The 26,030-nt window shown below is 35.5% G+C and overlaps 1 protein-coding gene across 16 annotated transcripts in view; it reads right to left on the reverse strand.

Annotated features, from left to right (window-relative positions):
* Positions 1 to 26,030, reverse strand: part of MYCBP2 (MYC binding protein 2) — a 199,575-nt gene that overhangs the window by 99,131 nt on the left and 74,414 nt on the right. For 15 of the 16 annotated variants that reach the window (XM_042806211.1, XM_042806215.1, XM_042806222.1 and 12 more), the window contains 16 exons: positions 24,260 to 24,379; positions 23,723 to 23,804; positions 17,372 to 17,489; positions 15,151 to 15,355; positions 14,641 to 14,794; positions 12,090 to 12,262; positions 10,847 to 10,972; positions 10,629 to 10,756; positions 8,790 to 8,881; positions 7,623 to 7,757; positions 7,460 to 7,543; positions 6,138 to 6,234; positions 4,127 to 4,319; positions 3,252 to 3,526; positions 2,054 to 2,275; positions 188 to 379 (listed from right to left, as the gene is read on the reverse strand). In XM_042806211.1, coding sequence (XP_042662145.1) covers positions 188 to 379; positions 2,054 to 2,275; positions 3,252 to 3,526; positions 4,127 to 4,319; positions 6,138 to 6,234; positions 7,460 to 7,543; positions 7,623 to 7,757; positions 8,790 to 8,881; positions 10,629 to 10,756; positions 10,847 to 10,972; positions 12,090 to 12,262; positions 14,641 to 14,794; positions 15,151 to 15,355; positions 17,372 to 17,489; positions 23,723 to 23,804; positions 24,260 to 24,379 — 2,396 coding nt within the window. Of the gene's footprint in view, positions 1 to 187; positions 380 to 2,053; positions 2,276 to 3,251; positions 3,527 to 4,126; positions 4,320 to 6,137; positions 6,235 to 7,459; positions 7,544 to 7,622; positions 7,758 to 8,789; positions 8,882 to 10,628; positions 10,757 to 10,846; positions 10,973 to 12,089; positions 12,263 to 14,640; positions 14,795 to 15,150; positions 15,356 to 17,371; positions 17,490 to 21,756; positions 21,881 to 23,722; positions 23,805 to 24,259; positions 24,380 to 26,030 lie in introns of those variants that run through there. The other variant, XM_042806225.1, reaches the window with a different exon arrangement.

Consider the following 26,030-nt stretch of genomic DNA (forward strand, 5'->3'; position numbering starts at 1 on the left):
TACTTCCCTAATACAGAGAATACATGCTTTTAAATTTATGTATAACTATCTGAAAGCTACTGAGAACTGTGAATTTCAGGATCTGTGAAAGATCTGCACACCTATAAAATTCCTGCCACTGCCTGTATCACACTGATAATATACTTGTCCTGGAAGACTTCTGGTAATGACTTTAGAGAAGCTTTACCTCAGATCCTAACGCCGACGCTGTAAGCTCACTCACAATACTAGCAAGCAACCCGCAGGTATTAGAAACCAGATGTGAAGAGAAAAGCTCATTTTCTCTTCTAAGGCTATTCCGTACTGGTAAAACTACAATGACCAACATCTTTTCCAGCACTTCCCGAAAGCTTGTCATCCCTGATACATTTTCTTCACTCTGCATTATGAAGAGAAAAATGACAAATTACATTGTTCTTAAAAAAAAAAAGCCACCCACATTAATTTTCACATAAGCACTTATGACTTCATAAAAATAAGAACTGCCTAGAAGATAAAAAAATACTTTTAAAATTTTTAATGCTCGATGGTATTATAGTATGTATTCCTTTGTCAAAAAGTTAATTAATATTCTTAATTTCCAGAATGAGGTGGTGTCAACATTGTTTATTGCACTGGAAAGATATATAAGTGTCCTTCTCAGGAAACAGCTTTTCTTATAGCTCTCCCTGACATACTATCTATAGGCATACATTAGAATACGACAGATATATAGCTACTTGTGGAACTCTTCACATCATTGTCTTCCCCACTGCCTAAAAATAAACTCTTTTAAACAGCTTTTTAATTTTGATGTTAGCAAAGAGAATCTTCTATGTACATAGGTGAGATAAAGCCAGTGGTGGGATGCTTATAAAAACAGTTGTTCTGTACTGAATGAAGACTATGAAACAAGTTTAAGTTTAGGCATCTACTGTGTCTTCTATCTAGCAGTGACATCCACTGTTTTTCAAAACAGTTTTCCATACTGAAAGTAATTCCCAGTAATAAAAAATAAAATCAGCTCTACTGATGGAAAACAAAGGTTTGTCTTTCTAATACGTTCTCACTGGTTTGTCTCCCAAAAATATCCAAGTAGTGAACAGATAGGAAAGACAATAAGGTCAAGCAAAGCTGTAAATATACCGGCACAGAATTTTCTATCTTTAGCAGTTAAAAGGCAGCTTCACCCAAGATGGAAATATTATATTTGCATTTAATAGCTCTTGATGGTTTCTTTTTTCATTAATTTGTGCAGGTGCTTCCTAAGTCTGTGAAAGCTTTTAGGATAATAATGGTCTACAGGAATACGTTCCACAGTTTAACTGTGTGTTTTATGAAAAAGAGCAATCTTTTGATTTACCTTTTGCTAAGGTCTCTGGTTGCTCGAAAATTTTGGTATTAGAAGACTCAACAATTATCCTTCATTTACTTTTCACGCATCATTCATAATTTCACAAGATCTTACCTCACTTGTCTTTTAAAGTGAAGAACACTATTTAGCATTCCCATACCTCTGATTGTCATCTTTACCCCTTTCATTCCTGAAAATCTATTCTGAAGTAACAGAACTGCAAAAATACGGCATTCAAGGGCCCTTCATTAGGAAATTGTTTAATAATCTTTGACAGAACTATACAAACTTCTCCGCCTGCTTGCTGATTCCTTTAAAAACTCATTTGAGACATGACTTTTTATTACTAAAGCTGTGTTGACTCTTCCTCAGAACACTGAATCTATCCACATGTTCATTCCTGTGATCACGTGAAAAACCTGAAAAACCATTGCAGAAAACACTATGCAACAGAAGATAATTCAAACTATATTTCTGCTAATTTAATATACCAGAATAAATAACTTTTGCTCAGACATTCTCCAAACAAGAAATAATTGGAATATTTCAGACCACAATATAAAAATTGGATAAAATAATAAGTTTCTGAAAGAAGCCTTTTAGAAAGAAAACACTCAGGCAAATCCAGCTCCATCCGTATAAAGCTAAAACTTCAACTTACATAACTGGTTTTTGTTGCAGAGTAAAACAAGTTGTTAAATTTTCAGAATATGTCCCAACCTGACTAAGTTTTTCCATGTGTGCAACCAAAAGAGGAAAACGATGGGCCAGAGCAGAGTCATTCTCCGTGCTGACTTGTTTAACCATTGATCGCAGCAAGGCCTCTCCATCGTAAGCAATCGGAAAGATAGAGGTCAGTTTTACTGAAGTATGGCAGAGAGCAGACATAACAGCAGCAAGAAGCCGGCTACTGGAGGTTTTGAAGTTTGCTTCCTGGATGTCCTAGAAACATAAAAAGAAATTAATAGAATGGCACCGTTGCATTCAAAGTAAATGAGGGAGAAACTACTTTTGAAAGGAACTTTCCACGTTTACAATAATTATAAAAATAATTTAGAGAAATAATTTCATGTACTGTTAGCTTTCCTGTGAATTTTATACTATGTACTCTCATGAGCTTTCACTTAGATCTTTCAAATTGGAGTAATTAAAATCTGCTGGTTGAAATGTTTTAAAATAATAAACCCATTTAAAATTACTTTTGAAATTATGGCACCCTTTGAAGCCAAAGTACTTATAATGAATCAAACAATTTAATTAGCATAGTATATTAAAGAGCTGATTCTTCCTTGAATTTTTATATGCTCAGTATACTTTCATGCCAAGAAGCAAATTACTTACAGTCTCACTGAAATCAATGCAAGCAAACAGCTACACTGTTTACATTGCTCATTCACAATACCTAAGATACTTGGAAGAAAGCTATTGATTATAGAACAATATTGTCAGTTTCTCATGTACTTTGCTGGAACAGAGCACTGTTGTAACATTTAATGATGAGAAATTACTAAAGTATTAGTGATAAGTATAAAAAACGTCACATGTATACTCCTAAGCAATGTGCAGCAAGAGCAACCAGATAGAAGGCATGGCCTCAACACTGAAAAAGCAGGTGCTGACAGTCACTGGCACCACACATTTTCTTCACTGTCCCAGACAGAATCAATCTTACTGCTGAGACAGACAGAAGTTCCTAGGCTCTTGTTGAACTTGTACACTTTAAAAAAAAAAAAAAAAAAAAAAACTAACAACAAAACAACCAAAACCCAATTATTAAAAAATACCAAACCACAGCAGAATTCAAGTTGCAAACCAGGATAAACACAGAAAAAGATTAAAAGTTGTAAATACTGCTTGGCTTCTCTTTGAGCAAAAGTGCATGTGAAGTTGTAATATTTACTTTGCCATTTTAATGTACCTGGTCCAAACAATTCAGTAAGTCACAAAGACATGCCCACTGCAGAGCCGGTGTTGGATAAAATGAATGAAAGCAAGCTGTGAATGTATTATGGCATTCCTGAAGAACAGCTTCTAAAAGGCTGAGAGGCTGACTGAGATATCCTTGTGGATCATTGTCCAACTTCACCATGCAATGATCAACACCTTCAGATAAAATTTTTCTCAGCAAGGTCCTAGTTTTTCCAATGCAATCTGCTAGTTTGCTGGTTTCTTCTACAACTGCCTTAGCTGTAGCTAGAAAGTTACACAAAGAGGACTGTTAAATGTACAATAAACAAATATATTCATATTAAAGTACACATTCTACATGCAAGTAAAATTTAGAAACATTGATGAATCTACATTCAGAGAAGTTAATTGCAAAAGGAAAACAGTGAAGGTTGTTAAGCTATATCAAAGAAACCTGAACATCAGAAATTTCCAATTTTCTGGTCTTTCATAATATATGCTGCATTATAATATTAGCATTGTTAAACTACATGCATGAAAAACAGATACCGTCTTTCAAATTTAAAAGCAGCTACTATGTACAGAAATTGGGAGAAAAAGAAGATACAGATAGTCCAAAAGAACTAAACTGTCAGGCCAAAGAAGAATTTAACTTTAAAATACACACAAGGTACAATGTATACATGTCATGTTGGACACTTTGCTATGCAGATAATTGCAAATATCCAATTTCTGACAGCAAGTCTTTTAATTGCCTCAATAAAACCACCTATATAAGCATTTCACCTTATAGCATATCCTACATGAACACTTAGATCGAATTTTTAACGTCCTGTAGATTATTATTTGCTGATAAATATGAAAGAAGTGAATTAAGAGGAATACCTGATATTGGATATATTTCACAGGTGTAGACCCTCAGCAACCTCAGGCAGCAAGTGCCCACAAAACGCAACCTTTCTAAATCTAAAAGAGTAGCAGTGTATTGGAAGCCCTTAAGTCCACGAAGTTCTTCAACCCCCAGCACCAGTGTCGTCCAGCTCCAGTGAAGAATGCTCAATAAAGATTCAAAGCATTCCTATTTCAGATATAAAGGATACAGAAGACAGATTTTGTGTCAAAAAAAAAACAAAAAGTGAACTTTCAGCTTCAGTATAAGATGAAAACCAAATAGCATCTATATCCATGTTTATTATGAAAACATACACATCTACCATACAACACACAAATCCTATTTGTTTGAAAATAAAAGAGCACTAAGAATGTAGGAAACCACTCCACTGTAGTAGCCTCCTAAAAGCAATTTATAACATATGTTAACATATTACGTGTGTGGAAGTCTCTCTAGTTATGTAAGAACTAATAACTGTTTGTATTCACCTGTAATACAGATTTTTCAAGTACATTTTACTTGCTTCGTCTGCACATGAATAGTGTAATATGCATTCCTGACATAAGGGTAAAGACTTATCAGGGCTGTCTTCTCTTTGTTTTTAAACACTCATGATCTGCAGGATCATGTACAGTACTTGAAAGTTCAACAGAAGCACATGATAGACCACAAAAAATTTGAGGATTAAAAAACTCTTGTCCAAAAATTCGTAGTATTATTAAATGTGGTTGATAGTTTCATGAAGTTGTATTTCACAAGGCAAAATAAAAGTGTTTGGCATTAAATATCTTCAAGCTGCAGGTAAACCTTCAAGCTACAGCAATCTAGCTGATTGTTCAAAGTTAGTTACAAAATGTCTAATGCTCCAGAAAGCTGAAACGCTCCTCTTACTCCAATTCAGATCTATTGTCAAGGATAACAGCAGCAAGATAATGAAGAGGGAGTATACAATGTGAAGCATGAAAAGCCATGGGAGTTCATAGCTTAATGCAAATATTTTTAAGCAAATATATAGTAAGAGTAGCTATTAGTAAGTCGATAATATGACTAACAAAAATGCAAATTTTGTAGATAATACAATTCTAGAAGAAACCTGAACAGAAAATCATCCTCATCATTAGAGAATACTGAAGAGATGGAAAATACATAAATGAAAGGAAGCTGTTTAAGAAAACTGAACTGCGAGTATCCATATGGAGGCGATAACTTCAATGTAACTATCAGTTGAGAATACTGACAGTACGTGTAATGTAGTATAAAATATAAATCAGGATGGAACTGAAAATAAAATAATCATTTGTTGTAACAGATAAGGAAGGGACTGTACTTCAAAAACACAAAGACAGAATTGGCTTTATCCTGCATCATAATACTGCATTTCAACTGAATGCAATATTCCTCAGAATTTGACTAGCCTCCTTGTATGTGAGAACCTGCAAACTAGCTTCTATTAATAGCTGCAGTTCACTGTGTCTATTAAAACTCCTTATTTCAGCTTATCAAAGTTTAACTAAATGCTATCTGATCCTCAATGTACATTGGAATGCATCCAAGAGGAAGATGAATCTCACCAATGACTGATTAATGACAGTAATTTAAAAGTCATGGAAGAGAACATATAGTAAAGCTCCCTCAAAACTCTAGAAAGCCTGCTAATAGTAATTTCTTGCCGGGGAGTAAGGCTTGTACATTGAATACAACCAGTGAGTATGAACTCAACTCCACACGCCCCCCAAAATAAAACTAAGTAGCTCAACCTTGTGAACAAATCCATTTCAAGGCTTTCATTTTCAGGTCAATACCAAGCTCAGCTTAGATTTAAGTTTACATCTCAAATCTTCAAAAAAGTAAAAAATACAGTGTTCTATAATATCAGTGTACCTAACTTCTGCTTGATAAAGCAGACAGAAAAAAAAACATTAGTTATTTCCACATGTACATCTTTCAGTTTTCTAAGTACAAATGAAATTGCAGGAAACACAGAAGATTCTTGATAATACTCACCACTGAAACAGTTCTGGCAAAAGATCTCTTTAAAATATGCACAGGTTCACTGGTTTGCTGTTTTCCTTTGGAAGCACTGCCATCACTTGTTGGCAGCCTGGAAGAACAATTGAAGAACTGACTTGAAATCTGCACTTTTTACTTTTAGCAGTTTTTACTGTTTGCATTGTTGAAGTGGAGCAAGAGTGAAAGAAAAGTTCAAGGTAATTATCCAAAAAATGTTCAATTTCAGCATAACTTCCTCCAGCTCCTAATTCTTCTAGACCAGTAATCAAATGTCTTTAATTCTGTTCAACTGGCAGGATTGTGACAATTGAATAAAATCAAGATTTAATTACATATGAAATTATTACAGGTATTTACTGTAATTCCTCTGATGACATTTTTAAGACAAGAAATGTTATTCCTTAAAGAACACTAGCTCTGTGGAGGTAAAAAGTACAGGCAGCACCTGTTACTGCAGCACCTTTCCTTTTGTGCCACTTACGGCTCTTCAGCCATATCCTTCCTTCAGAAGCCCCAAGGCTTGTTTGTCTTTGGCTACAGCCATCTCTCAATGGAAATCACCTGAACAGTTAACTGGTTATGCCAGGACTTCATGTGCATCAGTCAAAATGAAACCTTCCTCTGGAGAGACAGGGGCCGATGGACACAAAACCTGCTGGCAAAGGTGAGCTGTTCTGATGAGAGACCCTGAAAAGGACATGCTTAGCAAGGACATGCCAAGCGAACTGGTATGAAGAAATTCCGAGTTTCAGAATCAACACAGGGGCAGGGGGGAAGATATATATACATAAAATATAAATAATTAGGTCCTGTATATATCAGAGGAAATCTGAAAATTATATTAGCAGTGCAGTGAAAGAGTTCTTGCTTTTTAAAATAGTTACATAACATTTATCATAGGAATAATAAATTTGTGATGACTTATTGTAACGCACAATTTGTTGTGTTTTTTTTTCTCCTTAAAATCATGTTTGATAGTATACTGCTCCTAAACTGAGGCCTACTAAATACAATACTACCCAACTAGCAAAAAAATGAAGCATGTTAGATATAATCACAAGGCTCTACAGAACTAAATGAAAGACTCAGAACATAATACATGAAAAATAACCACAAGAAAAGCTGAAAAGAAATAAATGTTAGTATAATGGATTTATTACTTTTCTCAAAGACACTAAGTTTTCCCTAAATTTTTCAGATACTGATTTCCTTAGCCTAATACAGGAATAATTTCATGAAACATATCATTACTTTAACAGGTCTTCTATTTAAAAAAAGTGTCAATAAATTGTTCTAAACAGAGGTCAAAATATTACCTGTATAGTAACTGTGGGATCTGCCCTGCATTAACATCCGTACCATTATTTGATTTCTTGGAACTTTTAAACTGAAATACAACACTGAAAGAGAAATAATCCAATTACTATTCAAGTAGTATTAGGTCTCTTCTATGTCATTAAAAATATAGAAAAAATATACCCATCATCTGTGGTAATGGAGGCCTGTCCATGAGATCCACAGTCACTGCTAGGTCCTGACACTCTTGCCCAGGCTACATACCACCAGCCAGCTTGTAGGAGCACTGGTTCATCAAACATCATTGCATACTTCTCTCTGGGAAAAGTACATGTTGAAAAATAAATGTGAACTAGTTTTCAGATTAATCTTTAACAAACTACACCCTGATTATAAAAGAAACTTGAAAAATAATGGAATTAAGTTATTAATCTCAATTATCTATTTATATTAAAAATTTTAAAACTTTTTTGAAAAGTACTGTAATAATTTAAAAAATAATCCAGAAAGACCTACAAATGCCCAAGTCTATCCTGATCTTGCATTTTGAAACAATCAGATATCAAATGCCAAATTGAGAGAGATTAAGCTAAATTAACATGCACAAACCCAATTACATTTAATACTTAATACTGCAAGTGAGGTATTAATTACATTCTTCTATTTTGATTTCAGAAAAATTTTGTAAATGACAAGAGCTTATACATAAATTCTTAAGAATTACATATGAATATTTAAGAAAGTAATAGAATAAATATTTAGGGGTATTGATACATCAGATTTGAACCTAAAAGAACTACTCATGAATGATTTGAATGTTAAATTATAGCATAACAGGGAATGAAAAATCAGCTAAAACACGGCTAACCCCATCCATATGCACAAAACATTTCAAGCAATAACTGTTTGTATTCTAACGAACTGATGCACAATACCCTTCTTTTGGTTATGATAATTTTGTATTGCAATAAGTTGAATGATTAATTGTTTAATGTAAATACCCATTTGTGCTTGAAAGCATTCTTTTGATAGAAGTATTCAAAAGAGCTGCTGCAACATCTTGTCTTCTCATAACAGGAATATGGGATTTAACTTTGATTTATACAAGAGCAAGTGTGAGATGATTTTTCCTTCTTTTAATTTAGTACCATAATTACCTGGGGAGGTATTTGCTGTTTTCTTACTTTACATTCAAACAAAGTGTGTTGGGTAAGTTTTACATCCCTTGCTATGAACTTCTAATGATGTATATAACTTCTGTTGATATTTTAAGTGATTTTAAAATGTGTATGAAGAAAGTAAAAATAAAGATCAAGAAGTAGGTAGAAATAGGTAAGGAAAACATCTTACCTAGCAGCGCAATCATATGCTAAGACATCTGTTTCAGCAAGAAGGTCTCCATCAGTCTCATGGTCTCCCCCATCTGGTCCCAATTCAAACAACTGGTGGAGTAATAAAAAAGGTAAAAATATGCTTCAGGTGTTAGAAACCTCCTAATACCACTTTTTCCAGTCTGACATCCTGGAAACTGTCTACTACTATTCCTTCCCCTTCCCAAAAGAAATTGCTAGTTGTTTTCACTGACAGGCAAATTCCCGTCTGGAAGTGAGGATTTTGTGGTACCAATTAACTGTTAAAAAATAGTAATGGACAGTGAGCTCCAAGCCTTACGCCCAAATATATTCTTAAGTGGAGAAAATCCCTAAATCTTGCAGGCAAGTTAAATGCAGAGCATCTAAAAAAGGCAGATTTGGGCAGAAGGTGTGGGCTTTAAAACATAGATTGAAATGCATTGAAGATACACTCAACTTCTCTGGAAAGGGAAAGCTTGAGTGTTTAGCAGAGCTAGTGAATAGTGTCATAAACAGTTGGTGACTAGGACAAAAGATGATACCTTTTTCAAAAGAACTTGGGTTTCTTAGTCAAAAATCATTTCTACAGTTTGATGAGTTTGAAAAAGAACCGCAATATATACCTATGACTTCTCTTGCAAATGCTTATTTAATACAGTTTTTATCTGTGGTAGGACTGGCAAATCTTATCGTGTCTATAAGCTAATTCTAGACAACCAGAAACAAATTGAAAAAGATAATACTAGGGTGCTTTCATAAGGTTACTACCTTTAGTATTTAAACATTAGTCATGTGGATTTCATTTTCTTTTGTTTTCTTGGCTATCCTTAATCATTTTCAATTCTGCCATTGTGTTAAACTAGAATAAAGTACAACTACTTATATTGGATCTCCAGTTGTCTTATTCAAATGTTACTGCTAAGCATATGCCATCCACTTCACTAAAACAAACCTTAATACTTACTCATCTGAAAATAGAAAAAGAAAATTCAGTAATCCGCTAAATGACAAGTAACAACAATAACATATGCTGAATATACATATCTAATGTAAATCTCAGACTGGTATTAGATCCTTCCTTTACAACGTCTTTTGGGGAGTTTCTGAAATCCTCATTAAACACAGGAACACAAGCTGCTTATCAGAAACCAGAGCTCTGTTATCACACTGTGTGTTTATGTGAGCTTTTTTATCCAAAGCCAGGGTGATTTCTTTGTTTATTTTATATCAGCACACATGCTCCAGCCCTGATCATCTTTACATTTGGCACAAAGCAGAGTTTAGTATGTTTGGTGACATTCACTTTCAGATGAAGAACCCCAGCTGAGAAGCTACTGAGAGAGAAAGGGACAGGGACAGTGGGAAGCAATGGCTCAGCTGGTACCAAAGGAATTCCAGCGACCGATAAGCGCACTCTCTCGGTTTTAGAGAAGCAGCCCCCCATGTAACCTGACAAATGACATGATTCTAACTTGAAGCCCACAACACCAATTCTGTGCAGGTGGACCTCTGAGCTTCATGCAAATGCATCACAGAACCATCTGACTCACTACCATAACTGCTCAGGACACCTGTAAGATGGCATAGCCTGTAGTCAAAGTAAGAATGGGCCAATTCTCAACAATTAAGAATAGTAATTCTCAGATCTTTACTTCCCTTACTTGCATAGGGTTAACTCTCACTGAGAAGCCTTCTTCTAATTCTATTACTAATGCTTTTAACATACAGTAAACCACTCATTCATCAAGAAACAGAATAAATCATGGGTTTAGGTGGCAATTCTAAAGTTCTGATTTTGAGACACAGTACTGTTTAAAAAAAAAACAGAAAAACTTACCTTTATTTTAGCAGTGTATTCACCCCGACCTCCAAAAAGACCAAGACCACCTAACAAAATATCTGTATCAGCACAGAAACGGATAGCTTCTACTGAGTGGGCTGAATAACCCCAGCCTCCTCCATGACCTGCAGAAAAAAAACCCAACAAAAATACAGTTAGTCTTTTATTCTGCAAGCCTGATCAGCTTGTGCTATAAAATTTTACTGTGTACATACTTTCAAATCTGTTAACAACACTATAGTCTTCTTTAGAATAAACTTTCATTACTGCTTGAGTCTCTTCTTCTGTATTAGCTACACCCATTTTTAGGTCCTGCATAGCAGCCAAAGTATCAAGACAACCTAAAAGAAAGTAAAGCCAAAAAGAACTCAATATTTTTTACTCTTGATTATAATCAGAGAAATTGAAATTAATACTAGTTTAAAAGATCAAAGCAACCTAACTGTTTTGTCTCTAAACATCACATATACTACAAAATATCATTATGGTTTTGATTAGGTCAGGGGTCACTGATTTTAAGGTTCACTACTGAAGATCGATTTCATTTAATTTATTAATTTTCCAGAATAACCAAGAAATGCGATTAAATCCACTTTGCAATTGTTCCAATGGTAAATAAATATCCAGTAATACCTTATTTTTTTAAAAAAAACTTTTTACATTTCCCATATTACCAAAAAAGAGCTGAAGTAGTAACGGATTTATGGGCAAATTTGAGAGCCTTCATAAAAGGTGTTTTGTTTCATATACATTGGTCCCTAACATGCTTTACTCTGATTCACACAAAAAAGTATTGTTCAAGTTAAAATTCATCACATCTCTAGCACACAACGAAGGGAGCAGGACAAGGAACTGATTGCTCATCACAATCAGTGAGCAAGTGAGCTAAAATAACGTCCAAAGCTGTGCTTTGAAGTACTGGGTATGTCGCATATGGCCACTTTATACATGAGCACGATGGGATTATTTTTTGTTTTGGTAGGCTTTTAGACTACAAAAGGAAATCATATTACTCTTAGTGTTCCATTATACAAAATTGCAAAGAGTAAATTCTGGTTTTAGATACTGCATTTGCTTTAGAAAAAAAATAGCTTCTTTAACAGCACTTTTTTCCTGTTGTTTGGAGACTCCAGGTTAATTTAACAATACTGACTTCTGCAGACTGTTCAAAAACATGATCTAGGAAGGCCTCTTACTTTATTATGCTGACCTCTAGTAGCAGGTTCCATCAGAACTCTAAAATCCTCTACCATCATTAAGATGGCAGAAGATAACTGCTTTTATTAAAATTAATACGTATCAGCCAGATCATAAGAATTAAGAGAAATGGTGAAAGATTACAGAGTAAAATTTTAACTCAAAAAAGTCAGAAAGCTGTTAGATTACGATTCATTTATACATTAAGTAATGTTTCTTTATTTCATCTAAGCTTCTGACTCATCAACTATAAATGTATACCTAGAATGTGCAAAGCTGCATGAGATCTGGTGGTTAAAGCTTTGGAACCTGTGGGTAGAGCAAGTTCTGGACTCAAAATACTACACCGGGATTGCATGTCTGGAGCTGAGGGAAGTCTGGAATCGGCAACTACTGCATTGTAACTCCACAGTTCCCTAGCATTTGGTCGAAACCTAGAGCAAGACAAAACAGAATAAAAAAAAAAAACCCTTTCACCTACTAAAAAAATACAAAAATCTAACTGAAAATTAAATTTTATAAGGTATTTAATATAAAATAATCTGCTAGTGCAAACTCTTAAAATTGAACATCATTACACCAAATACATAAAACTTTACTAGCTTAACACACTAGCAAATGGAAAGACACAAAGATATTCTTATTGTACTTCAAGTCAAACAGTCATACTATGGGTTTACAAATTTCAGAAAATGTTAGACACTTTTCAAAGCTAATAAATATTAAAATGGTATAACTTATTAAGAAGCATGAAACAACTAACAAAGTATTAGATACAGTGGCAGATGTCCTCAAAAATGAGAAAGATGCCAAATGAAAGTAAAAGGCTTACTCACCTTCAAAATAAGAGTAAAAAGATCTTGAGAAATCCAACATATTTTGTTGGGGCTTTTTTAAAATGGATAACATCACCTTATGAGCTTTTAAGGGATTATAGAAAAGGGCAGCATAAACAAAGGAATACAAAGACTTTCTATACTATAGATTAACATAGAGAAAAAAAAAATGAAAAAAATGAAGGCTTTCATATCACTACATAAAGTTAGAAGACATAGGCCTATGGAGTGTTCTAAATAAGCACAAAAGGAATTTTCACTTGTTACAGTGCTCTAAAAATCCAAATGGGGCTAAGATGGTCTAATTAATGGAGAAATAGTTTTAACTAAAATTATTATAGGACACCATATATATTCAGGATTTCAACAATTTAGCAATATGCAATTTATACACACATATGAAATTACTTAACCACCTGAATTTCACTATTACCTAAAAGAGTAAGTCACAAAGCTGTGAATAAAATCTTTAAAATCTATGTAATCAAGCATGTTATCTCTCTGTACAGAGAACCTGCCCCCTTCGTTTAAAAAGACATGAATAAACATGTCCAGGAGTAATAATTAATATACCAAATATTCATTAACATGTCTCCTCTTTAGACAGTTTTAATATTTTCTATTAAACCAGAATGGGATATGACACAGAAATAAATCTGCACAGACTCCATGAATCCATTCTTCAGTTAAGTATTTAAGCTCTAAACTTTAGTTCTACAGTCCCCAGAATTCTGCAAGGCAAGAAAACACCTCAATCCATGTTTACCCATAATAATACCTTTAACATACAATTTTGAACTTCCTCAAGCTGAATAACTATTTTAGTGTACTACATCAAGTTGAGTGTCATCACGTTTTCTCCCCTGAAACTTGCTGCTTTCCCACGGTCATCAATATCTCCGTTATCTGAACTTTAAGAGATATGGATGCTACTCTTCCTTATTTCAAATCTCAGCATAATTTAAGTAAGACCTGGTACCAGGCTAATGAGATTCAAATAACCTTGGGGATGTGCACAATGCAGCCATACAAGGAACTTCAGATGTCATAAAGGAACATGTCCAGCATGCCTCAATGTTAAGTGCCTATCAAGTTCTTGCATCTCAATTTTGGATGAAGACATGCAAAGTAGAATGCAAGTAGCCTATGGACACAACAATGTTTTAAAGATATGATTCTGCATGATACTGTCTTTTCCAGACAAATGCAGATTATCTGGTTCTCTGCTCTCCTCTAACTGTAAGTGATTATTCTTGTTTTGGCTAAGCCTTCTAACAGTTTAAACATCATCTGTCACTTGCAATCAGATGACAATTCAGATTTATCTCCCAAATCGCAGCTAACACAGCTTTTAAATCATTATAGAAGAATTAGACGTTATGACGTTATGATTTGGAACATGGGCTTATGATCTACGCCTGCTCAAAGACTCCACTGAAAGCAATCACCCCAAAGACTGTGAAATAAATGTAACCATAATTTTAATGTCTATGCCATCTAGACAAGCATCTTTATTTTGACCTCCCAACATTTCAGAAATGAAAAGAATACTACTACTCCACCCCTTCTCCTATTCAATTCTTAACCACTAATGCCTGAGAGAAGGATGGGGATTTAAGACACAAGGTTGTGGAAGCTGAGTATGTCAAGAAAATTATTCAGTGAAGTGTTAAGTAGGTGGAGAAAAGTAAGGGAAGACTAAATAAGCAGAATAGATTGGGGTTCCCCAAACATCATGAGACTGGAATGAGAATGATGCAAAAAAGAAAAGACCACCAAAAAATTTAGGCAATAGAAAATGTTCATTTTAGGCTTACTTGAACAAATCATCCAAAAAAATATGAAAAAATACATGTGGAAGACTAAGAATTGGTTTTTATTTACTAGGGAGATGAGCATAATCAAATCTCCAGCCTCCCAAAATATTTTAAAAAGGATTTCTACACTACAATTTAATAGCTATAATCCACACTTGCCTCCAAATAACATCATAGACAGGATCCAGACACACACCAGAACCTTGAAGATCTTCCTGCTCAGAATCATTGAATGTTTTGCAACTGCCATCTACTTTGTTTATCAGAAGACATTTAAAAGGAGGAGGTTCTGATATTGAAGCTGGTACCAAACCTAAATAAGAGAGCAAGAAGAACAGGAAAACATGAAGACCCCACTTATAACGTGCCATTTTCTATGCATGAGGCATTAATGTAGTAGGGAGGAACAGATATACTGCTACAGCAAAAAATAAACTGTAGTAAGATTTAAGGGTGAGGAAAGTTTAGACTTTTACAATCTTTTGTTTAATAAAATTAATTTCTAAAGGAGCTAGGATCACCATGTGCAGTGTAAAACTAGAAAGTCAGAATATTTTGTTCCTTCCATTCACATTTCTGACTTGTTGCTCCTCTATTGTTCTCATGACCAAAGCTGTTTTTTCTCCAATAATTCTATGAGCATTTAAAATATTATAGAAGAGTTCTTGCCTATTATATGCCTGCTTGCAAATATCTCTGATGTAGCAAGTACATGAGAATTAATGAGAGCTTCATCGATCCGGAGAAAAGTCTGGTCTCCACTCGCTCCAATCCATGTTGCTTTGCGTCCATATTTAGAGCCTATATTAGGCATGGGTGCTGGCTTTGCATTCCAGTAGGGCATATCCAGAATTGGTCTACCAAGCTGACCTTTCTGTGGAGAATATGCAAGAATTAGTAAGTAATACTAACATTCTCAAAGATGACCAAGTTACTTCAGTAGTTTCAACATACAAAATTAGTAATCTGGAAGAGAAAGCTTATCACAAAACTGCTTTCAAAAAGCAACGGCTACTCTAAGTGAAGCGTTACACATTTAAATACGAGCAACAAGTTACTGACAAATACTCTCCTGCCTATTCAGTTAGGTTTCTGAGTGAACTTTTTTTTTAATGCAACTCAAACTCTCCATGATGGATAACCCTCCTTTCCATTTTCAGAATCGAATTTAAAAGCATTATTCTCCTTCAATACTCAATATCCAAATAACTTCAGAGCTAAACAAGGAATGAATTAGTAGGGGAAAAAAAAAAACAAACCTATATTAAGATTCAGGCTGTCTAAATTCCACTCAATTCTGAACATATATGGACTGTAATTCTTACAGAGTAAATACCTCTTAAAAGTACCTAAAAATCAATTAGCACATCAAACTTGAGCTAAAAAGGGCATAAAGTGCCTAAGCAAGCACCTCTGCATGTGCTCATTAATGCCCTGACCTGGAGGTATAGGGTCTTATCTCCTATGTACAACTGGTTACTAAGAGATGGAGCAACAGTTCTTATACTGTACCTAAGTATGTGCTAAGAACTGCGCAATAAACCTGTTCAGACTCCATCTACCTCACTCAGGCAAAGGAAATCATTTCAGGCTAATGAAATTAAGGTAACTTTTTATTTAAAGAAGAAACATGCATGTGCAGCAAATACCCTCTGTCCAGCATGTTACTCATCTCTCTTTCTACATAACACTGTATATAAGTAAACTTAATGAAGACATTTTCAAGAAACATGTTTGCTTTTGAGCTTGTCTTGACTTTATGAAGCTTTCAACAAACATTCACGCATTACAATATTAAAATCAGATGCATGGAGCAGGTAGTCTAAATATGGTGTAAATTTTTTTTATTTTCTTTTCGAAAAAGAAAAAACCTCAGTCAACAGACAGGCTTTTAAATCCTATTTCTGAGAGTGAACTTGATTTTTCAGGGGCTAAGTTTCACCGCAAGTCAACAAAGCTTAAACTTTTATGTGTCCAAGTCACTTTTGACAAAAACTTGGACACCAAAGCTCTTACTTAAAGTCTAAAAAAACAACAAAATATTACCTACTTGAAGAAGCCATCTCGTGGCACACTTTTAATTCAAACTATATTTTTTCACTTCTAAAATTTCAGTCTTCATCTTTTTTTATTTTTTGTAAAAAAGATTTCAAAAGGTGCAGTTTTTCAGTTCTGTTTGGCAGTACATAGTTTTTAAAGCATATAAAAGTATCTCAGTATCTGTAGTCTAGCTTGTGCCAAAAGGACATTAGTGGGAAATCACAAACAACAGATTACTCCACAGAGATTGCAGTGAGGGGGGCATTTGCAAAGACAAGGAGGCACAGAGGCCTAAAGTCAGGATGAAGGGGAACTAAACAATGTTGGAAGTGCTTATTGAGTGAATATAAGAATGGATTCCACATGGACATAGGAGAATATAGACCATGTGGATATGAAAGAAGAGTACCAGAGTTATGCTGGGTTATACTGAGCAATAATCTCCCCTCAAGTGCAAGCATAACTTCTGCAACTCATTGCCGTTTCTATGAAAGAAAACAGGACACATTTTTTCTAATGAATGCAGACAGAGAGGTAATAGCATATGCAATAGACACTTATTTGCAACACAGCTTGCAACAAAAAGAGTTTTAGAAGACTGGTGCACCTTATAAATAACCAAGTTTTAAACCACCATCTTAATTAAAATATAAAAACCACCAAGAATTTCTGGCATCACACTCTTCTAACCACAACAGTATTAGAGGCCACATTTTTAAACCTAACAGGCACAAAAGACATGCAGAAGTCATGAGTAGTTCTATAGCAGCAAGTATAATCAGTTTTGAAAGGTCTTTGAACAATATGTTAACTACTAGCTTATTCCCATAAGTAAATATTATTTCCTTACTGAGAAACTTCCAAATGTGAAAACCTGGCCATCCATTAAGAGAATAGCTGTATGGTTGCTCCCAGCAGTAACTTGTGTACTAGGACCTGGTAACGCTTGCACCAAAGTGGGACATCCCCTATATCAAAATAAATTAATTTTATATCAATACATGGATATGCAACATTAACACATACATTAGTATTATAAGGATTTCAATCACTGTGAAATATATTCACATACTAAATGGAATCAGAGTCAAGCAACATCTTACATATTCAGTTAACAGAGGTTTGAAAGACTACTGGATATTTAAGTTTATGCCCTCTTGTTACAGGGAACCAGATCAAGCACACTCTCTTCAGTTAAAGATTAGCATAGAATAAAAACCAGTTAATTTAATATATAATCATAAGATTACAATAATGTTAATGTAGTTGCATTAATATATATGTGTGTGTATATATGTATCTATATAAAATATATTGCAATGAACTGTAGCAGTAAAAATTCTATTGTGAAGATGCTGGTTAAGCACTTAAAAAAAACCTGTTTGCATTACAAAGCAATCAAAACCTTATGTGGTTGATAACCTAGCACAATTATCAGAAGCAATATTGGTATGATCCTCCTGAGATCACTGTCTGGGGAATTATAAAAGGGGGAGAAGGTCTACCCACCTTCATCACCTTTCTAATGGAGAATAAAGCATTAAAAAAAACACTCTCCATAAAACTTGTTGACCCAAGAGAGAACAAACCTTTCCAAACTGTTTTCCAGAAAGATCTGAAAAAGTCTAATCCATGTGCCTCCCAAATATGGACAGGTATAAGAAAATAAATTTCCCATTCCAGTAAAAATGAAGGAGAAAATAAACCACAATGGGATGATCAAGAAGCAAAGAAAGAAAACTTGAAGTGATGACTTAGAAATAGCAGAAAAGATAAAAAGAAAGAAGTGTGAGATACTAAAACTACAATTTTTATCTCAATCCAAACAAAGTGAACAGGAGTCTACAAGAACTGTACCAGACTTTGAATCCCATAATGAACATCTACCTAGACTTCAGATTTATTGTGGACTTAGAAAGACTGTACATCTGAAGAACAAGTTATTCCCAAATAACTCTATGTTTGGGAACTCTGATCCCAGAGAACAGCAGCACTATTTCAACTCACTTTTAAACACACGCTTTCAAAAGTAGGTTAATTTAAAATAAGAAAGGGTTGTCTTATGCTGGAATGAAAAAAAAAAGGTGTCAGCCCACAGTTATCTAACAATTGTTTAGCAGCTGATGTGAAAAAAGATGGGTTATCTGCATGTTCTGATTTTGGGTGGATTGCAGGTAAGAGAAGTCGAGGAAGTAGGAAGGAGACGCATCGTGTGCTCAGTAAGGAAAGGGTAGGTGGGAAGATGTGAACATATGGAAATGTGGAACAGAGGAATGCAGCATGAAGATAGGCTGATGACCTGAAGGAGGAGGAACACAGGTATAGAGAAAGAAGTTACTCCTTTGTGATGAATGTAGCTTCCAGTGGGTGATTCTAGTGGAGATGGAGAGAAAAAGGCAGCATAAAATTTGGTAAAGGATGCACAACACGACATTCAGAAATTTAGAAGCCTTTGTTGGTCTAAAGGTACATGGGTTTGCGCATCAGTAAGAGTATACACAGACACACATAGCAAAGTTTAGCAGCACCATTGATGAAACATTTTAAAAATAGACAAAACATTTGTATCCCATTAACTTCAAGGAGGCTCAAAAAGGTACCGAAGCAGAAACAACACACAGTTAAGAACTAATCCAAAAGCATTCCTGTTAAAGGGAAATATTTTTATTAAAGTTTTTTTTCTCTCCCTCAAAATTATGATAACTGCAGGCACAGAATTATCAATCCTATGTATGTTTAAAAAAAAAAAAGTGAATGTTTCATCTCTTTGATGCATAAAGACTAAGCTATTATCACCAAAACAATTTATCTTTCTGATTTGCCAATTGAATCTATCAGCAATGTTATCTGAATGCTGTGTATGATATTCCTTTGGTAGCAGCAGAGCAAAACCGGACAAGTAACATGTAGAAAGATGTAATATGTTATCCTCTTGAGTAGGTCTTTTTATGAAGATCACCCAGTTTATGGAACGGCCAACTGTAGTGTATCAACTAAAGACATTAAGAGGAAAAAGCTTAAGACACTTAACTACGTCAAAAAGAAGTAAAATTACAGAAAAATAGTTTTCATCTCATAAAAAGGAGTTTGGAAAAATACAGTAAACTAGTCTGACTGATGTATATGGAACTTAAAACCTGTATTTCCTTATCTCTTGAAACTTAACACAGAAAAGCTCAGCACAGACACTTAAGAGTCCAACAGACTCTTAGGACAAAGTTTTGATAACCAGGGTTTCTCCATTTGAATGGGAGAAAGCAAGAAGTATTCTTCTGAGATGGAGTTAAAGGACAGATTGGTGTCACATTCACAGATTCTCTGGCTTCTGGATATGACACAGGTACTTGACACAAGCCAATCCCAAAAGACCAACCTCAACTATACAGCAAGTAACCTGAGATCCCTTGGGAAAATGTAAGATTGCTGAATGAGAAGCAGCAGATATACATGCATCAGCTAACCCAGGATCCTACAGAAGGTACGAATGCATTTTGGCTGTCCACAATGCAACCTTCTTCCGTCCTGAAGGGCAAAGCAATTCTGGAAGCAGATGTGGTCTTGGAAAAATTCTTCCTGCCTTAATTGTTTGAGCAACCGCTGTCCATGGTACTTCCCCAGCCAACAGCTGGCTGCCAGGTGCCGTAAGATGTCACTTGGGGCAGCTGACCGTGGTACTGTACATTCAGCTTCACCATGGGCTGCTACTGTGTAGGGCGTAAAAGGAAACCAGTAGTAACCTTTGTGAATTGCAGTCAGAGTTGGACAGTATGGAGTTAAAAAGAAAATGGAGATTTTGAGATTTTAGAGGTAACTGGAAGTTTGGTGGAAAGATGTAAATAAGGCCTGCACTCCACTGCTGAAGTAAAATAATCAGACAATGCACTTGGAAACATGGTCCTATCAGAGATGACGGAACACATTTTTTTCCTACGGATACTAATAGGGTATAGTCTCTACTCTTTGTCTTCAAATAGAACGTAGCTCACTGTCTGTGGAAGGTCTGCTCAGTTTTCTTCCATGTTATTGCTGAACCTTCAGAGGTAGAATCACATCAGGATTGTCTTATTTTAGTTGTTCCATTTTTGGAGCTTGACTGCCAGATCATGTGCTTGCTAAAGCAGTGCTGAAGTCAACAGTTCGTACAAGAAACACAGGCGAATTTTGAACAATAACAGAAAGATCACGGAGTTTTAAGTCCCAGCTTCTTGAGATAGTATCAGCAACAAAACAGGCCTTTGCTTACCTGAATACAAGACATGCTATTTTTCACCAAGACTAGATACTGCAAAGCATTTCTTGCTTCCACTGAATTTCTATTCACCAGCATCTAATTTGAGGAGAATATAAGCAGAGACTGACAAATCCTTCGTGTAGTGATTAGCTCATCAGCATCTGCCACTGTAGATTATACAACAGAAAGCCTACACAAACTAGTTTAATGGCTCCAGCATACTGATACAGAAAAAATGGCCTTTCAGGAACCAGATCATTTAAGTGTTTTTTTAAGTGGTCATTTAAGTTACGTTTTTAAAGTGATCTATCTGTGAATGGCTGAAGTCTTTGCTGGAGAAAAAAAAAAAAAAACAACTCCACCTGTGCATATTGCTTGCTCCTCCATACCATTTCAGTTCTATTAATGGTTTACTGAGAATCACATCGTCCTGTTAATTTGCTTTTTTTTTAACTTGTGTGCATAAAAAATAGTCTGAAGTCCTTCTAGAGCATGTAATATGCATCATTCCTACTAAGGTAGGAGGAAGAATTTGTGGTGTTTACCATGCACTAATAGACAAGTCCAGAATCACCTTAATTTAAGGAGAAAGACATGTCTGGACCAGTGAGCAGAATTCAAAATAGTTAAGCATTTTCTAGACTTTTTAAAATATAGTCTCACTACTAAATCTTTACACTGCAAGACAGAAGTTTCTGAAAGGATAAGTTATCAATCACTGCCCAGAAACTTCCATCATTGCTTCATCTGGCAATGACGAATGCTCCATCAGATGAAAATGAGACTTCCTGCATTTACCCTGACAGTTCTTGTTTTCAGGGGCCCCCATATTTAGATATACTAGCTAGACTGCCTAAATATTACTTCCTTTGTTCTTCTCTCTCTCTCTCTCTCTCTCTCTCTCCTGGAAGCACAGTAGAGTATCAGTTCCTGGATTCAGATGATGGTCTTCCTGAGGTCAATACAGGCAATGTGACACACTGCATGACTGACATACCACTGACCTGGCTGGAGGTGGCCATCTGAACACCACTGCGTCCCAACTGAGGTGGAACTCTGCATAAGGATTCCCTGTTTCCTTCTCTGAATCCCTTACTGTGAGGACAGAGGAGAGATCTCTACTTAAAGCTGGAAAAAGAAGTACATCAATGAGGAAATTATCATTTGAATGATGGTGCTAAACAGCAATAATAGTACTATAGCCAGTTCTCATGCATAGGACATACTCCAAATTTCTTCAAGGCTTTTTTCAGACACTCTTTAGGGTCTGTTGTAGAATGATACAAAGGTCAGTGCCAAGTCGCTTGTACCTCCTCCTCAGCTTCTAGGCCTGGTCAAGCACTATCCTTTGGCACAGGATGTTTCATGTTCTCTTCTAGGATCTCACCTGGAACTACATTTGGTCTCCATCCAGTTTCTGTCTAAATAAGCAACAGATGTGGCGTTTACTGCCTGAAATCCTGACAGATACAGCAGATAGCTACAATGCCTTCAGAAAAGCCAAGTGATTTCATCAAAGTTGGAAATAGGAGACAGTAAGTTATCAGTACAAATGCCACTGCTGTTTGTACCTCTTCAGTCTTTAAGACAGAAACTGGCCTTATTCTAGTAGTGACTTGAACTGCCAGCTAAAGCAGCTGGAGCTTGGAACAAGTATCCAAGAATTCCCAGGAATGAAAAACAGAGCACTTATCTGTGATATGGCTCTACCATAAGCAGAAACACAGACTGCATTCACCAGTCCAATGCAAACTGAGTAGGGGTAACAGTTTAGAGACTACCATTAGGCACAGCAGTCAATACAAAGTAACACTTCCAGTAAACTTTCTTTCTTTCTTCCCTCTCCCCCTTTTGTTTAGTGAATCCAATGAAAGTTTTAAGATGATGAAGATTTCTTCAGAAACTTGACAAAAGAAATGATTTGGAAGTCTCCAAAGAGATTCGGAGGACAGATGTTCAGTAATTTTCATCTCACTGCTACAAGAGAAATGACAGAACTGAAGACAGGTCATGGATGCTCCACTCTGTATGCCGTTTACATAAAGATACTGGGAATTACTGGACATACACAAAGTCTCAATGATTCCTACTATTCAAAATCCCCTGTCTTATGTGTTACATGGTATGTATGTGTGGTTATATGGTATGTATGGGTACATGTCCAAAAGAATAACATTATTACATTTCCTTTTATGACAGGACATTGATTTTTTACTTTAGTAAGTAGATAAGATACTAAGGATAAGATTGAGCTTCACATTAAAGACACCCGTATTTAATTATCTATGTTCTCACTGTAGTCAATGAAGATCTAGTCCATAAAGTTTACAGAGCTACCAAGCATACCTAAAGTAGGTAAGCAGTAGGTGGTTAGTCAAATAGCTCTCTACACTCTTCTGACTTGTTTATTTCCACTAACGGCAAAGAAAGCACACATCACTTTCATGCTGACATCCAAAATAAGTGTCTACAAAATCCAGCTAAGGCCCAAGCTTAGTGACTTCATTTTGGAGATTAATAATAAACAAAAATGAGATTTTATCATAACTGAACTACTGTCAGTGGTGTAACAGAAACAGGTTAATCTAGGTTTACAACATCATACTATTTGAATTATTGCATATGTAGTACTTTACAGAAATAATGAAATCTTAATGAGATTTCAGTGACATTCTCTCATATATGTAGTGAGAATTGAAGAGACAGAAGCATTTTAAACTCCATTATCAAAGCTATGCTAATAACTATGCACAGAAGCCTTCATGTATTAAATAAATTACTAATATGGTACAGCGGTACTTTTGCTGTAACTATAACCAGGGGGTTATGGGGAGTAAGTGCAGAACAAGAGCTTGGATTTGGACAATATTTGAGTTTTCGCACTTGCTAGCTATAGAGGAACAGAAATTCAGCCACTTTTTATGCAGCAGTACAGCAATACACAATCACGTCCTTTAATTACCAGCTCACCTGGAATTAACATCACCATGTCCAAGCTGCCCGTGCTGCCCATATCCAAATGTGTAAACATCACCATTCTCCATCAAAACCACTGAAACACAAACAAAAAAGCATATTTTTCTGACATATGCACATGTTAATATGGTACTGCATCAGTGCTAGTTAGCCCTTCTGAGCAGCACAGGTAACAATCCCTACCAAAACACTAAGATATTATACCAGATTCCACAACCCATCACAGCTAGCATCCCTGTGCAGGGCTAGAGCTGTGCCATGCAGATGTTTTCAAATGACTCAAAATTGCTTAAAAGCTCTGCTGTAACTCAGTATATGATACTTATAGTCCTTTTTACTGTTGAAGGACAGTGTAGTTAGCTACAAAATGATACTGCAACTTTTTCAACCTTTAATACTCCTGTGTACATCTTTATTGAAAATTAAACACAAAGCAGAGAAAATAAATATGACAGCATTAAAAATAAAAAAACAAACAAACAAACAATAGAAATTCGACACTATAATTCATATTTATTTATTTGGTTTTACCCGAGTGGTGAAATCCACAACTGACTTGTACGGCTCGCAGTTCACAGTCAAAGCGGACAGCCCCTGGTGGATAGGTTGTGATTTTGCTTGCATCCTTCTCACCTCTTTCTCCACTTCCATCTATAAGCAAAACTTACAATTATCTTCTTATAATTTGTCTTCTAAAAGAGTCATATTAGAAGAATAAATAACTCCCCATCCTGCCATTTGTAAGGTAGGAGAAAGAACTCGTAGAACAGCAAGACAGACAGCTCAAAATGTGGCATCAAAGTAGATGTGAAAGATGACAGAAACTCTACTTCTAAACAGCCTACTACAAAGTAACACACTGGAAAATATCACATCCTCTAAAGCAGAAACTTCCCAAGAACAGACAAAAATGACCAGCAAAACAGAAATTCAAACAACTTCAGAAGTTTTGCTTAGTCATCACCACCTTCATTCTTCAATAAAACAGTATTATGCAGTAAACAGAAAGCACTGCAATTAAACTCAGCAGGCATAGCCTGGTCTCCTTTTTTTCAATTACTTCTTGTTAAGGATTTTACTTGACTCCCACTTTGCTGCATAGCCCTTGTTTTACATAACTAACAACTACTTATGCAGCTCATTTCTAACAATGCTGACATACTCACTACTCCGTCTCTGTTTCCTGTCCACTTAAGATGCATTTTTAGACATTATTTCTGTGATTTCTTTTACGAAGTATGAAATGCATTATTGGTTCCTAAAGTCAAACTGCCCTTGCATCAGATAAAAGCACTGAAGTGACAAATTTATAAACCTATTATTTATAAACTTCTTCAAAGCATATTATTTATAAACTTCTTGAAAGCCACTATCTTCTGTAGAAATCAGAATGTTTACATCATCTAACAGGCACACTATTACTAGTTAACAATTTGGCTATTTCTCAAATACAGCATCTTTGAACTTTTTATGCCTACTTTTGTGTTAAACTTTACACACCAAGGTAATCAAGAGATAGTTCTAAAGGATAATATTGCCACCAAAATTATTCAGCAAGCGCTCTACTTACTGCTTCCCTCTTTCACAAGATTTTTGGGCAGGAGCAGAAAAAAAAGCTAATTTTTCCGGAAGTCTACCTGCGGCCCCTGTTTCCCCTCCTCTCTCAATCATTGATGACTAATGAAAAATGGAAGCTCTCCCACTGTGGAAATGCAGTTGAACAGTCATTTGCCAGGAATGCACATATCCAGTAACTGTGTGTCATGGCTGCATGCACTTCCTACAATGAAACAAACTAGACAAACATCAACCATGTCACCTACACACAGTCACATTAACAAAATTTAGCAGTAGTTGTATTCTGCTCATGTAACAGTGGCACATCAAGTGATCTGCAGGTACCTGAACAGGTGAATGTGCATTTCCTGCCTCATCATGAGCAAAATATAATGCTCTTAAGAGCTTCAACAACTACTAGTAAATAGTTGAGTGTTGCAGCTTTCAGCAATTTTCTGTTAAAATTTTTTTAGATGTGTGAAAGGTGGATGCAGGAAGCTTATTTGCATGTGTCTCGAGGAACAACTGTAACTATGGAGATACACGCTTGCTTTTCTTCAAACAATTGTGCACATATTCATTTCATTAGAAGTAATATCAAAACAACTGTTCCTAAAAGGGCAGCATAGAAAGACTACTGAAACAGAGACTATTCTGGCTGAATGAATGCAACCTTGTAAGCAGAGCAAGTTAGTGCTTCCAGTGTTATCCAACTGGGCTACCACTGAACAGATTCTTTGACTCT

This window comes from Tyto alba, unplaced genomic scaffold (assembly GCF_018691265.1).
Source record: "Tyto alba isolate M040663 unplaced genomic scaffold, T.alba_DEE_v4.0 Super-Scaffold_45, whole genome shotgun sequence".
NCBI classification, from domain to species: domain Eukaryota; kingdom Metazoa; phylum Chordata; class Aves; order Strigiformes; family Tytonidae; genus Tyto; species Tyto alba.